The 15,813-nt window shown below is 31.9% G+C and overlaps 1 protein-coding gene across 2 annotated transcripts in view; it reads right to left on the bottom strand.

The window, feature by feature from the left end:
- LOC148624166 (nuclear pore complex protein Nup133-like) overlaps window positions 1-15,813 on the bottom strand; it is a 68,870-nt gene that overhangs the window by 39,612 nt on the left and 13,445 nt on the right. For both annotated transcript variants that reach the window (XR_015919635.1, XM_088566714.1), the window contains exons 11-23: window positions 14,210-14,289; window positions 13,482-13,584; window positions 12,399-12,452; window positions 11,845-11,926; window positions 10,993-11,035; window positions 10,657-10,761; window positions 8,037-8,172; window positions 7,129-7,238; window positions 6,609-6,715; window positions 4,824-4,926; window positions 2,197-2,316; window positions 1,663-1,800; window positions 371-578 (exon numbers count right to left, since the gene is read on the bottom strand). Coding sequence is in view for 1 of the 2 variants with exons in the window: in XM_088566714.1 (XP_088422840.1) it covers window positions 371-578; window positions 1,663-1,800; window positions 2,197-2,316; window positions 4,824-4,926; window positions 6,609-6,715; window positions 7,129-7,238; window positions 8,037-8,172; window positions 10,657-10,761; window positions 10,993-11,035; window positions 11,845-11,926; window positions 12,399-12,452; window positions 13,482-13,584; window positions 14,210-14,289 (1,389 nt within the window). In the remaining variant the exon portion in view is untranslated. The remainder of the gene's footprint in view (window positions 1-370; window positions 579-1,662; window positions 1,801-2,196; window positions 2,317-4,823; window positions 4,927-6,608; window positions 6,716-7,128; window positions 7,239-8,036; window positions 8,173-10,656; window positions 10,762-10,992; window positions 11,036-11,844; window positions 11,927-12,398; window positions 12,453-13,481; window positions 13,585-14,209; window positions 14,290-15,813) is intronic.

Below are 15,813 nucleotides of genomic sequence, written 5' to 3'. Positions count from 1 at the left end.
AAAACAAGATATTGACATACTACAGATTTGAAATAAGAAAACACTAAACTGGACCCTTAATTAACTAAATATCAATAAACAGTGAATGGTTATTACTGAGATATGTGTAGAAAATGTTGCCAATTACTACAAATATGTAAAAAAAAATACAAAGAAATAAAATAAGAAGTAGATGAGAGACAAGTAAGTCAATGGACATCTTATCAATGTTTCATACCAAATATCAAGGGGCAGTGGTTTGTAGTTCTTAAAAAAAATTGCTACAAATACATGGGTCTCTGATAAACAGATGGAGAGAAGAAAACATGCAGTGTACCGGTTTCCCCTTTTAAGAAAAACAAAAGCAATAGCTAATAAAATTTCAACCTACATAAATGTGACAACATTCTGTGTCTATCCTGTTCATATTTCTTATGGAACTGATCAAAATGTGGTGAAAGACACTGTCTCATAGATTCTAACTGACAGCTGTATCCATCCAAGACTATATCAGTTAGATCAGCAAGTTGGTCAAATAATACATCCCGTATTTCTGAGTCTGCCGTCTCAGGCAAGGCTTCATTCAAAGTCTTGTCATACTGTAATGTAGCAATCATAGGGCTTTATCAGATAATACCTTCTAAAATGATTTTTAACATCATAACACTATAAACTATTCATCCTAATTTTAACCATTTATGTGATTCAAATCCATTTCACATGTCAAACAGCTTTACATCCTTGTTATTGATGTTGATGTACATAATTAATACATTTCTAGATTTCAAAAATGTGCACTCAAGATTTTCTAAAAGTTAAAAGTCCAGGCATGTACTGTAAGTTTACTGTTTTGATGAGTGCAAATCTAGCCTTGTTGAATGAGCCATATTCAAATTTACCAGTTTGATAAATACAATTCTAATGCCCATATCTCTAGAAGTTTATGTCCATGGTATGTACTCAAAAGTTAACCTGTTTGATAAATAGATCTAACGCCCATATCTCCAGAAAAAAATATGTCCATGGTATGAACTTAAAGTTTACATGTTTGATAAATAGTTATAATGCCCTTGTCTCCAGAGGTTGATGTCCATGGTATTTACACAAACGCTTACCTGTTTTATAAATATTTTTAATGCCCTTGTCTCCAGAGATTGATGTCCATGGTATTTGCACAAAAGCTTACCTGTTTGATAAATAGTTATAATGCCCTTGTCTCCAGAGGTTGATGTCCATGGTGTTTGCACAAAAGCTTACCCGTTTGATAAATACTTATAATGCCCTTGTCTCCAGAGGTTGATGTCAATGGTATTTACACAAAAGCTTACCTGTTTGATAAATATTTATAATGCCCTTGTCTCCACAGGTTGATGTCCATGGTATTTGCACAACAGCTTACCTGTTTGATAAATACTTATAATGCCCTTGTCTCCAGAGGTTGATGTCCATGGTATTTACACAAAAGTTTACCTGTTTGATAAATATTTATAATGCCCTTGTCTCCAGAGATTGATGTCCATGGTATTTACACAAAAGCTTACCTGTTTGATAAATATTTTTATTGCCCTTGTCTCCAGAGGTTGATGTCCATTTTATTTACACAAAAGCTTACCTGTTTGATAAATATTTTTAATGCCCTTGTCTCCAGAGGTTGATGTCCATTTTATTTACACAAAAGTTTACCTGTTTGATAAATACAGTTTTAATGCCCTGGTCTCCAGAAGTAGATGTCCATGGTATGTACTCAAATGTCTCTGGCACAGCTGATTGGTATGTGCCAGTCTTGTTACGTCTATATTGTAAAGCTTTTGTAAACATTGACTGAAAGAAAGAAATAATTAGCTGACAATTACTGGAAACTTTATTTACACTTTATAAATTAATATTACAATGTATCTTGAGAATGTTCATTACTTTAGTACTCAGTTAATGTTAACAATTTAAGTGATTTTCTTAAAAAGTCTTAATGCACTTTTAATCTACTCTATTGAGGTGAAATGGGATCTCAAAGAAGGAAAATATTTGCTGAAAGCTTACACTTTTTAATGAAATACAAATTCAAGGTTAAGAATATGCAAAATCCCTAAAACCTGTAAAATTTTGTTAAAGCACACACAATACATATGAACTAAAGAACTTTCATAGTTGTCAATTTGAGATAAGGTATTTAATAAAAATCACAACTTTGACTGAGGGAAAAACTTTGATAATTTTTACCTGAAGTACAGCATTTACTGATGAGATGACAGTAAGTATTTCCTGGGTAGTGATGTCTGCTGCCAAGAAGTCCTCTTCATGTTCAATCAATGCCTCTACTATTTCGTGTACCTTAGATACCTATATACAAAGTTTATAAATAATTGCTGACATGTAAGTCACAATAGTACAGTAACAATACTATCTTAAAAAACAGGACATATTTTCTCTTTATACCAAAATCGATTTAGATTATAATAGAGAAATGCGCTATGTTTCATATTTTTGTTTTGGTCTTATATGACTCTGCAAAAGTGAACATTATAGGTTAGGTAAGTATTTTAATTTAGGGAGTCCCATGCAGGTCCGGGTGTTAAAAGAATAGGCCTGCAGCAGCGCTAAGCTTGTTGTAAAAGGCGACTAAATAGTGCTCAGAACCCTAGCCAGGGGCTAGAGTGCTCTGCCCACAGAGCAACTGGGTTGTGTGCCCCAGGTGGTGGAATGGGGTACCCCTGGTGTGTTACATGCTGGGGTTGTCAGGCTATAATACAGAAAACCTGACCGCAAACCATAGTGGTGCACCATGTTGGGAAAAATGCCAAGTTCCTCGCATGTTAAAGAACCCTACTGTGGAATTCTCCCGGAGTAGGAACCATAGGGCTCTGCCACAGGAGGCTACATTGCCCGACCCTAACCACCTCCACCTATTTCCAGTGGCAATCAAAATTTCTTTACCCCGTTATCCTTGTGTCCCATCCCATTTTTCATTTCATTATCATTTTTTTTTTCCATTTCATCATCATTTTATGTTCATTTTATCACCCACTTCATGTTCATCGCCTGAATATAGCTGAAATATTGCTGCTCGGGCGTTAAACTCCAACAAACAAACAAACAATTAATTTAGGGGTAGCTAGGCCCTATTTAATTAACTGAACCTCAAGAAACCATATGTAAAAGTATAATATTTTGTAAAATTTTGTCTTCTTAATTTGATTGATCAAATTGATTAAAATTATTTTGTTTACTTATATATTTTTTTTATTTCATTCTTCCATTACAATTTCTGTAACAAAATTCAAATTCATCTTTTTTGGCAAAGACTTATTCATGTAGTAGAAAATACCAATAAATTGGGGCATCAAAACTTAAGTTCACCTCATCCTCTTAATCATATACTTTATGTCCCTCTTTTTTCATAGGCTACCTTATATCTCTACATTCTTACTATGCAAGTTCTAATTACAAGCAAAGGTTCTTCCAAATGCATTATTATTATTATTCTTTTGCATGCTAGAATCACTTCGTTTTGACCAGGCATGAGAAATGAACCTGAAATGCTCACCAGGTTCATTTTACATCTTTCAAGGACAATAACTCTAGTAGAGAGTCGTCCTACAACTTTGACCCAATTACAAACTTTTGTAGGCATTATCATAAGGATCATTTCATCAATGGAAAGTTTTTTTTCTATCCACATGTATTATAGTTTTCAAAATATCTGCTAAAAACTGCAAAAGGAGTCCTTTTCGCCTTTCAAGGGCAAAAACTCTATGAAGGAATTGTCCTACAACAATTCTAATGATAACTTGTTATTTTAGCTCCTTATTTTCATAAGGAGTGAAGCAAAAACCTCCAAAAAGCTATAGGATCTTCTGCCATATCCCTAGGTAAAATGTATTATTTCAAACTGACCTGATAAGTTTTACTCAAGTTATGGTAAATTAACTAAAGTTAACAGACACCAATAATGAAGATGACAGGGAAATACCATTATAAGGCCGTGTAATAACTGCAACAAACATCATTACCACAGGTGTCAAGTCACCAATTCCTACATATTTCTCAGAAATTGGTGACTTGACTCCTGTGGTAAAAAAAAAGGCAGCTATATTTTATGCTTGATCTAAATAACTGACAAAATTTTTGAAGAAGATATCCTAAGAATGCTAGTGACTATGTTGGATAATAATCTATTATGTGGTTTCAGAGAAGAAGATAATGACAGAAGATGATGGACACCAACTGAAGGTAATACAGCTCACATGGCCTGTCCAGGTGAGCTAAAAAGTAATAAGAGAAGGAAGTATCAAGAACAAACATCAAATAGTATTCAGAAAAAACCTTTTACTATTTTTCCCAAGTTGAGGGAGCTATAAAAATTCCAATAAGTCATGTAAAGGCTGCTCATTTGAAAAAAATGCAAAGAAGTGATTACGAAGAATAAAGCAGAAATTCCAATTGTAACAAATCAAAAACTTTTTACATGTACATGTATATATGTAAGAGTAAGAGTACTTACAAGGCAATTTTAGCAAAATTTTAAAGCAATTGCTTTGAAAGACACTCAAAATATAACTTGGACAAATGGCTATCAATTTTTTACTTTTTTTTTGTATAGTCAAAATAATAATCTGTCAATAATGAGGCTGAGGCTATTAAAATGTATAAAAAGCAATTGTAGTAAAGTTAAAAAGAACTCTATCAATGATGAGAATACAGTACTCCAATACAAAATTAACCTGAGGACATCAGAACACATCAACCATAAAACTTTGAACAAAATCTGTAAAGTAATGAAGATGATATAGCAATCAAAATATTCAACCAATTACAACAAATTAAAAAAAAAATGAAAAGTTGATTACCTCTCTGTAGAACACATCTTGTGGTGTAAGACTCTGAGAGGGATTAAAGTCTCCTCTTTTCTCTAGAACTCTTTTAATGGCAGCATCAACCAAGGTAGCATAGCTAAAAAATGAATGAAGAATTTTTCAAGATTACTTAGTGAAAAGGGGTATTACTTTCAACTGTTTCAAAAATTTCTATTAAAAAAAGAAGTAAGACATTTAATTAGATACATGCCTATCTTGTACAACCCATACGCATTAACCAATTTGATGTGATATTTTATAGATTTGATTTGATTTTTCTCCGATACTTTGGTTTTCTTTGCATTTTCTGTATTAAGCTTGTGAAAAATTTACTCCATCTCAAGTTATGAGTTTTTCATTATTATTGTGTTCCCAACAAATTCATTGGTCTTCACTTGGTAACCTAAAAGAATCTCAGAGAATCCAAATACAAAATTTATTATTACATGTAAAACAGATTCATAAAAATGAAAATATAAAAATAAAATATCTAACAAGAATTAAAGAAACAAATTCTTTCTGTGTGAAAATAGATATCATGTTATCGTGATAAAACTCTAAGAACCTTAACTAAGAAATCAAGATATTTGTAAATGTAGTACTTACCGGTCAGAAATTTTTTTCTCTAAGGTACATATAATAATGTACATATGCATCTAGATTTGTGTTAATGTGTTATAATTTTCATTGGACAGTTACTACACAATTTTATCTAAAGTGTGAAGACAAAGACAGAAAATCTAAATGACTCTTGTCAACTTAGTGCATTTAAGGACATGAATATTTCATTTTTAATGCTTCATCAGCAAGTAAAAGTACTGACTGTAGCACATTTTTAATGAAACACACTAGCATTTCCTGTCCAAAAATAGTGACTGGTCAACACAGCCAATGAAACCTTCAATTCTTATAATTATATTTGATAAGTTTTTCCTATTTCATTTTCACAAATACATAGAGAATAAGCAACACTGCAGGAAAATACAGAGTGATCAATCAAAGTAGTCCCCAACACTGCAGGGAAATACACAGTGATCAAAGTAGTCCCCAACACTGCAGGGAAATACACAGTGATCAATAAAAGTAGTCCCCAACACTGCAGGGAAATACACAGTGATCAAAGTAGTCCCCAACACTGCAGGGAAATACACAGTGATCAATCAAAGTAGTCCCCAATACTGTAGGGAAATACACAGTGATCAATCATAGCCCCCAACACTGCAGGGAAATACAGAGTGATCAATCAAAGTAGTCCCCAACACTGCAGGAAAATACAGAGTGATCAATCAAAGTAGTCCCCAACACTGCAGGGAAATACACAGTGATCAAAGTAGTCCCCAACACTGCAGGGAAATACACAGTGATCAATCAAAGTAGTCCCCAATACTGTAGGGAAATACACAGTGATCAATCATAGCCCCCAACACTGCAGGGAAATACAGAGTGATCAATCAAAGTAGTCCCCAACACTGCAGGAAAATACAGAGTGATCAATAAAAGTAGTCCCCAACACTGCAGGGAAATACACAGTGATCAATCAAAGTAGTCCCCAACACTGCAGGGAAATACACAGTGATCAAAGTAGTCCCCAACACTGCAGGGAAATACACAGTGATCAAAGTAGTCCCCGACACTGCAGGGAAATACAGAGTGATCAATCAAAGTAGTCTAGTAATTGTGGGTTTGGCCTAAATTAATGCTAAAAGATGAGTTGCATTGACTTATGTATTGCCTATTATCAAGTGATATACACAAAGTAATTATTACAATATAACATACTATGAATGTTGTGTTCTGAGAGCTATGGCAGCTTGGATTTTCTCTGCATGTTCACACAAAGCATTCCTTGTCAACATCCTAACATCTCTACTCTGTACCATAGTCAACTGATAGAAAAACATGGAATTTGAACAAAAAAGTATCCTAACAAAATGTCTATAGTACATCATATATAAACCAGAGATCTTATCTATAGGTATTACTGTATTTCCAATATCACTCAGGTAGTTAAAGTATTCAATTCTTACCATAGTAACTTGAAACTGAATTTAAGCCTTCATTAACAAAGGTAGAAGTAATAGACTTAGTTTTTTTATTCAATGAAATTATCTTGTCTTTTGGAATTAATGGGTAAATTAATAGACAATATTTTCTAGTTTTACTTGTCTAGTATTTTCAACTTTATGTCAGTTAGATTTCTAATTTTGCAGTTAAAAAATGTTAATTTCAAGTACTGAAATTAACTAGAATATTAACAAGCACTTTCAAAAACCCTGAAGACATAATAACTCTGTAATACCTTCTCCCACAGTCCAACTTTTTTTAGAAAATTGATAATGTAATCGTGTGCTTTGACCTTATCGTTCAACTGGTTCAAGATGATCAAAGAATTGGTACTGCTAGTGGAATCTACAAATACAAATATCTGTACAATATTAGCATTGGCTGCTCATATACTGCATTGTTTCTCAAGCAGTGATAGAGGTTGTCTGGCAAACTATTTCCTGACTTAGTGCCACCCAAACCTCCAGCATCCGACTTGTTTAAAGCTACTGCAAATGTGAATAAGCTGAACTTAATATTTTAAGTCTTTTATTTACATAAAAGAAGTTTAACTCACCTGAAATTAAGTGATAAAAATCTTAAATTTCTGTTAAATACCTAGAAAACTATTGTAATGAAGACGGTTATCAAAGTGACCAGTAATTTTGAATACGGTCACTAATTTTACGAAAATACATGGCAATTCTTCAGTTAATTTAATATTTTTATTTTGAAAATTAAAATCCATAATTTTATTAACCAGATGTATCCATTCAAAATGCTAAATACCATAAGTGAAGTTCTATTAACTGCTTTTACAAAGGATTTACAGGACTGCTGGATTCTCTCATAAGATAGGTCATTTGTTTTTCTTTAGTCACCTTCTCCCATGTTATGGTAAAGAAACCGTAAAAAATTTTTAAATGGTAAATATTTTTACCATAATTCTGCCCATTTCAAAGAATGTTGCAACGAGCAGTCTGCAATATGGCACTCCGAAGTCAGAGGTTGGGGTATGGAGAAACAGAATTCCAACCTCTTACACTGTAGGAGTAACTACATGGTCAGGTACAAACCATAAATTAAACAACTTTTACCAGTATTACTGCAAAAACTTATCTAAAACTTGCAAATTAGTATTAATGTAGAATTTTGCCCACATACCTTGCCTAGATTCTGCCCATCTTGGATCAGATGCTGGATAATCATCTATCAGGTCTCTACTAAGTGCTGTGACTACTTGGTCAATATCTGTACTACCATCAGGAAATAGTTCATCAACATTACCTTGAGCTTGTCTCTAAATAATATCAAAAAACATCTTCATAAAAAAAAAAAAAAAACAGTTTTCTCTAAGATATAGTCTAATACATATATATTACACACGAAAAATTGGTACACATTTTTTTTTAAAACACCTGAAAAATATACATTTGTCTTATGTTTTTTATAACTTTAGGACCAACATGAAACATATATAAAAAAAAACATTTACAACTATCCAGTTACCTCATGAAAATTGTATATAAAAATCACACAATAATCATATGTTTTCCAAATAATTTCATTATGAAAAGTTTACTGTTTTGTATGTTTTTATGTGTTTTTCTATAAACAAAAACATACATGTACTAAAACATGTTGCAACTTTCCGTCTGTATGAGTATTTTGCTGCTTAATTTGATCTAGTTCACAGTCAGACTTTATGAGTTGTATCCCTTTACTATCATTGTTTTGAGATTTATGAGTTGTATCCCTTTACTATCATTGTTTTGAGATTTGTGAGTTGTATCCCTTTACTATTATTGTTTACAGATTTGTGTGTTTATTCCTTTATTATCATTGGGTCTCATTCACCACATCTAACTTGTTCCATTACTTTAAATGTTAAAAAAGTAATTTTCAAAGTTTCACTGTGAATTCCCAGGACAAATGACATCTTAAAGTTGCATACCATTGCGAAGCTTTGAAAATAAGGCTTTCAAAATCATTATGCTAATGGTACCATGATTGTAGAAATTCTTCTAAAAATTTACTTGAATAAATAATACTGAAAATCCACATTTTTACCTTTTCTGCTAAGTGACAGCATGGAGGCAAATTACTCACACATGTAAATAATATTCATACACTTTTGTAGTAAATTACATATATGGTTTTAAAGTACACATTCTCAGCTTTATTTTGACTACTTTTAATCACAATGCACACAAATAATGCAGTTACAATGCATAGGTCTAGGTTCATGTGTTTTTGGTATTACATAGGGGGGTGGTCAATTGACCCGGAAATGGTTAGTGAGACCTTGATTTCAGATTTGTGAGTCATATCCCTTTACTATTAATGTTTTCATAAGCTAAATAATGACATATTTCTAAGAAATGCATAATTTGATGGAAATTGCCTTTCCTGGTTATTATTTCCACTTTCAAATGTGCAACATATTGTAATAAACAACATAGCAACAAGATTTTTATCAGCAAAACTGACTCAAAACTTGACTTCATCCCTGAAATACCTAACATCACTGCCTGGGTTATTCAAAGTACTCAAATGGTCATACAGAACAAGAATCACACAGTGATGAAATAAGCATTATATCAATTGTAGAAATCTGTCCTTTTTTCATAATGATCAATGATATTAACTACTACAACTTCTTGAATTATCATAGATATCAAACTGGTATGACAAGTTACCTAAAATTATCATTTTAAGTAACTTAGAGAAAATATGAATGAGGGACATGATATAAAAACTGACATTTCTTTGTAGTCCCATGTCTTATTTTGATAGTTTTGGTCTCATTAGACCCACAATACCACAAGCTTTCATAAAATGTAAAAAAAGGAAAAACATAAAAAAATAATAAAAGAACAGCATTCCAATGTCTCCCATGAAAAAAAAATGTGGAAAACTTTAAATTCACTGAAATTTTCTAAGTCGAAGGGCCACAACTTCACAGTGATCAAGCAAAGTTGTCCTCAATACTGCAGGGAAATACACAGTAATCAATCAAAGTAGTCCCCAACACTGCAGGGAAATACACAGTGATCAATCAAAGTAGTCCCCAATACTGTAGGGAAATACACAGTGATCAATCATAGCCCCCAACACTGCAGGGAAATACACAGTGATCAATCAAAGTAGTCCCCAACACTGCAGGAAAATACACAGTGATCAATCAAAGTAGTCCCCAACACTGCAGGGAAATACACAGTGATCAATCAAAGTAGTCTAGTAATTGTGGGCTTGGCCTATATTAATGCTAAAAGATGAGTTTCATTGCTGTCAGTTAGCAGAAAAGGTAAAAATGTGGATTTTCAGTATTATTTATTCAAGTAAATTTTGTGAAGAAGTTCTACAATCATGGTACCATTAGCATAATGATTTTGAAAGCCTTATTTTCAAAGCTTCGCAATGGTATGCAACTTTAAGATGTCATTTGTCCTGGGAATTCACAGTGAAACTTTGAAAATTACTTTTTAACATGTAAAATAATGGAAACTTTAACAGTGGTTTGTGAGACCTCAGCTTTGTGAGTTATATCCCTTTACTATCATTATTTTGGTGAATTTTTATATTTCCCAAGCCTTAAGGACTAGACAAAATATATTTTCAAAAAACAGTTGAAAAAGTGCTGAATGCTTTTGATCTTAAAATGATTTGAAAAATGGCAGTTAAAGGAAAAAATAATGACATAAAAAGTGTATCCATAATTATATATAAAAAGCCAGAATCAATAGACAAATTAAAACCATTAGTATAAAGGTCAGACAAGTACCATATTGCCTTTCATTGCAGCTAGGAATGCAGCCTTCAGTCTAGATATTTTATCATCACTCATGTTCAACTCTTGTATCTGTGTAGAACTAGCAGCTAAAACTGACTGAAAACACAACGATATATACATATATAATCATAAAAAAATCTGAATTCCTCATTAAACTAATCAAAATCTTGATATAAAAACACTGGAACAATTTAATTTAAATTTGTTTTATTTTAAACCTATATATTTACAAAGTTACTACTGAGGAAAAAGATAATGTGTATAAGACAAGACAGTTCCTACAACTAATGACCTTCTTGTGTAAAATAAATTATGTACATCACTCACCATATCAGCTCTTGATACATCATAATTAAGCTCTTCAATCAGACTGCAAAATATGAAAACAGAAATGATCAGAATTTAGACTATATGAAATTAATTGGTTATTTTCATGAAACACTAAACATTACAATTGTCACCTTTTAATAACAGTAGTGAAGGTGGTTAATTGTACATATTTTTTTCCTTCTAAATTTTCAAAAGTTTTGATAAGAGCAATAACAGTTCTAAAGCTTATTAATTTTCAGGAACAAAACGGCAATAATTCTCATGTAGGCATTTTGTTTATTATTGTATAAACCTTCTTGGTTACAGTTAAATTTAACAGTTAACTGGTTTGGTATACATACAGAATTTGTTTTATTATGGAGAATATATAATGTGGAAGACTAAAACAGACCTCTGCATGAATGTTTACATACTTTTCTTTAATTTGTTTCTGTTTTTCTCAGAGAACTTAGATCCAGATTTTCTTTGATGTGGACTTCTCAAATTGATTACGCTCATTTATAAAGGAAATTTAAATAATCGTTCAATATTCACAATTTTCAAATAATCTAGACAATATTTAATTAAAAATCCTTGATATAAACATGTAACTATAGCTGTTAGTGAATGGTGATTCCTCTTCCAAGTTCACAACATGTAAAACCCTTAACGTGCATTACTGCCCTTTTTAAGTATCTGGCACTATTTATCTTGCTTCATGCTAATCTATATATAATGCCAAATCTTCAAAAAAAGTTATGCCTTATTCCACTGAAAGGTTTGTAATCACTTCCAAGGTACATGGATTGAAAGACAGAGAAAATGATTCCAATATACTCCCCAAGTTCTGATTGTATAATAATTATATACCTTTCATCTGGTTTCTGGGTCATTGAGATTGTAAATAATCCAACACTACTTGAAAAAAATACAGCATGATTATCACTGCAACCTTAAAAACAAAGGGTACAATATTAACACAAAAAATGTATATGTGTGAAAAAAAATCTTCTATTTTGAAATGTTGTATAAGAATATTTGTGACCTACAAGTATTTGTTCTACAGTACTGATTGATTACTAAATAGGTTATTATCTTAACAACACTGACTGAAATTATTGATTAAAGGACATATTTAATAAATGTAGGCAAGCAGTGTCAGTGTCAGACGCTAAAGGCTAGGAGTAATCAAGAGAACCAAGATTCTAGCAGAAATCAGAAGAATATAATCCAGGGACAAAGACCAGATATGGAAAACAGACATCTATAATTTTCCATAAATAAATAATAAATTAAAAAAATAAATATGTACAATGTAATAAATGGATTTGATGTCAATATAGCGGAATCCTAGCATGATTTTAACCAATATATACTTACAATGTATCGGTGTCTCTAAAGTAAAATATAAAAATGTTAGATACCTGCACCTAAGACATGTCCGCCAGGAGCCTGAATGTCAACTATTTCATTTTCACCTACAGAAAAATATAGAATAAACACTGTGAGCATGCTCAAAAACAAAGACACCCCATTTTCACTTTATATCGATTATCACAATATGCTACTTTCTATAAAAATTATTGAGGTACCACATTATCATTATATGATTATCTCCCTTTGCAAGCAACCAACAGTAATTTTCTCCATTTTTGTGATCAGTAGAAATTCCATGCTGAACAATTACTGGCTGCTTTTCACTATACTGGAATCTCTAAACCCTAACTAGCTTCACTGTTTATAATGTGTTTTTCACTTAAGTTTGGCTCTTAATGACTTTATTCTATTCTCTATTTGTATTTTCAATGCCAAGATTATGATTACCGCGTACCAAACCAACTCTCTGGAAATAAACCATTTCATAACAGAATCCTCTTATGTCCTGATTTCCGCAGCTACAATCCATTTTTTAATTTCAACTTCTCAAATTCCTACATTCCTTTTTTAAATTTTTAACTGCTCAAATTTAGCAGGTAAAATATTGAAGTAAAGAAAATATATTTCATAGTTTCAATTGGTCAGTTCTAAAAATTCTTCATACAGCTACAACTACATTACTTGTACATAAAATTGTAGAAATATGAAATTGTATGCACTGCCATGCTTGGTATACTCCATTTGTACAGGAAGTTGATATCAAAAAACCATCATTTTTTTTTTACATTTTATGCCCTATTCATATAAAGCCACATGCCACATTTAAAATCAATCTGTCCAGTGGTAGCTGAGATTTTTGTGACTAAAATTTTCACTATCATTCCATATAGTGAAAAATAGCAAAAACCCATGAAAGGAGAGGTTGACATCTCAACAAAGTTAAAATAAGCTACAAATTTCATGTACAACTTATATCCATCCATATAAAGCCACACACCAAATTTGAAATCATTTAATCCATAATCAGATAATTGCAGCAAAAAGTGGACAGACAAGGAGATTCCAATATACCACCCACTTGTTAAGTGGGGGTAAAATATGTAAGTGTTTCAATATTATCTATAACTTACCTGGAACATAGAAGACTCTATCTCGGTTATAGACATAGCCTGAATAGGACAGTTTATCTGGTATGACAAGTTTATAATTCTGTAGCTGATATTCTAACTCTTCCTGTAAAAACAAGAGTGTAATAAACTAACTAACAAAACAGTGAGAAAATGCAAATTTAACCTAACTACCCAAAGAGGTAACAAATTCTCACTCAATGTACCACATACGTCCCTAATATTGCCATACAATATATCAAACTTAATCAAATAAAACACAAAATATCCCAAAACAAAAAATCGTTAGTTAATCATAACATTGATATCACATACATAACATATCATATTTCACTGTATTGCATAGAGATAGTTTTCCCAATGATTATGTATGTATCTTACAGTAATGATTTTACAAGGTCCTCAAAAAAAAAAAAAAAAAGGGAACTGGTAAAATCGGAAACTAATGAACAGTAAAAAAAAAGAATCGTAAATGTAAAATCCGGATTTCAATTAGCAGAATTTCGCTAAAAAGAAGAAAAAAATTATTCATGATCATACATGACAGATGGTTATGGTAATATATGTACCACCAGCATGACCACTTTTAGATTTATTTACTCTTCCTGACTGAATATCCTAAATTCTTCATCGAGTTATATTCTTCATTTCGCATGTCTGGATGAAATTTGTGACTTTACAAATGATAATAATTTATAGAATCAAGGAATACTTCAATTTTACCAACTTACATCATATCTATCTTGATGGTCCAACAAGACTAATTTTTCAAGACCAGATGGTGTTCCCCCAATATCTGTATCAATGAAAGCTACAAAGAAATGTTTGTAAGAAGATATAAAAAAATAATTCTAATATTTTTAGGTTATAAAACAATCAAGGACTGGCCTTCTGACATGCTGTATTTTTAGGTTATAAAACAATCAAGGACTGGCCTTCTGACATGCTGTATTTTTAGGTTATAAAACAATCAAGGACTGGCCTTCTGACATGCTGTATTTTCAGGTTATAAAACAATCAAGGACTGGCCTTCTGACATGCTGTATTAAAGTAGTGTTTGATTGTTACAATCTAACAAATAAATACAACTCCTTAATTATAATCATTCTGCTGCCAATTGGTCAGGGTCTTGAATGCACTTTACATTGTAGTCAAAATCTTACAACATGTCATTAAAAGAATGTTTCTAATTTTTGAACAGGTTATACAAAACACACTGGTTGTGGCAGTGTACAGTAATAAACTGTGGAAGTATAAACTGGCCTAATCCAGATTATCCAGTATAACTTGTTCAAAAATTAGAATCATACCTTGTAATTTAATTTCTCATGAATGACAGCCCAAACATTAATATCTGATTAGTAATCAAAACATTATTTGTTTGGGATTATTTGAATCATGGAGTGTGGACCCATTGACAATAATGATGTCGAAGTACCTAGCCAGGTAATACAAAATAACCTGGTTTGCTCAAAGAGAACCAACCAATCAGAAAGCTTGTTACAAATCAAATTAAATTATATCAGAAAAAAGAACTGTGCGGAACATAGCATGATATGACAGCAGCATGTTGAATTGTTAAACTTGGAGCAAGTGTGAACATGATATTAGTTTTAGACACACTTAAGCATAGGGACTTACAGTTCATTATGGACACAACAACTGGTTTGGAAACCAGATTTGAAATTCTATTAAAGGTGAAATAAGTTCTCATCAAAGACCTTATTTTGATCCCTAAAATAACAATAATAATGTAAGAGATGTAAATCTGATAGATGAATGCAGGCATGGATTTTTATAAGGAATCCAATAAATAAGATCAAAGTCTGCATCTGTATTGCACTGTAGCTGTGATTTTTAGTTACTGAGGAAAGAATGTGACGAAAATAGTGTTATGGATGGATCTATGAAACTACAGAACATAATTCCAATAAAAATTAGAGAGTCAAAATTTCCTGAAAATATGCACAAAAACAAATGGTGTTCTTGCTACATACCAAGTTTTAAGAAATTCTGTCGGGTAGTTTTAAAAGAGTTGCAATGACTAGCTGATACATGATGATTTTCAGTAAATATCTTAGTTCAAAGGGGCAGAACTCCCATAAAAAGTAGACAATCAAAACTTCCTCCACATATGCACAACTACATATAGTGATCTTGCAAAATACCAAATTGGCACTCCTAAAGGAAAACCAGGATCGTAAATAAATAATTAAAAAAGCCAGTTCCAGTATCACAATTCTAAACCAAAATACATTATGTGAATCGTTCACATTTAAGAATGGGTCCTAGTCTTCAAATGTATGGAGATTTGTCATTAATATAGCACTGAGTT

The sequence above is a fragment of the Perna viridis genome, chromosome 2 (genome assembly GCF_037379345.1).
Source record: "Perna viridis isolate PV_CMFRI_1.1 ecotype Kerala chromosome 2, ASM3737934v1, whole genome shotgun sequence".
In the NCBI taxonomy this organism is placed as follows: Eukaryota; Metazoa; Mollusca; class Bivalvia; order Mytilida; family Mytilidae; genus Perna; species Perna viridis.
This window is presented reverse-complemented; position numbering and strand designations above follow the sequence as displayed.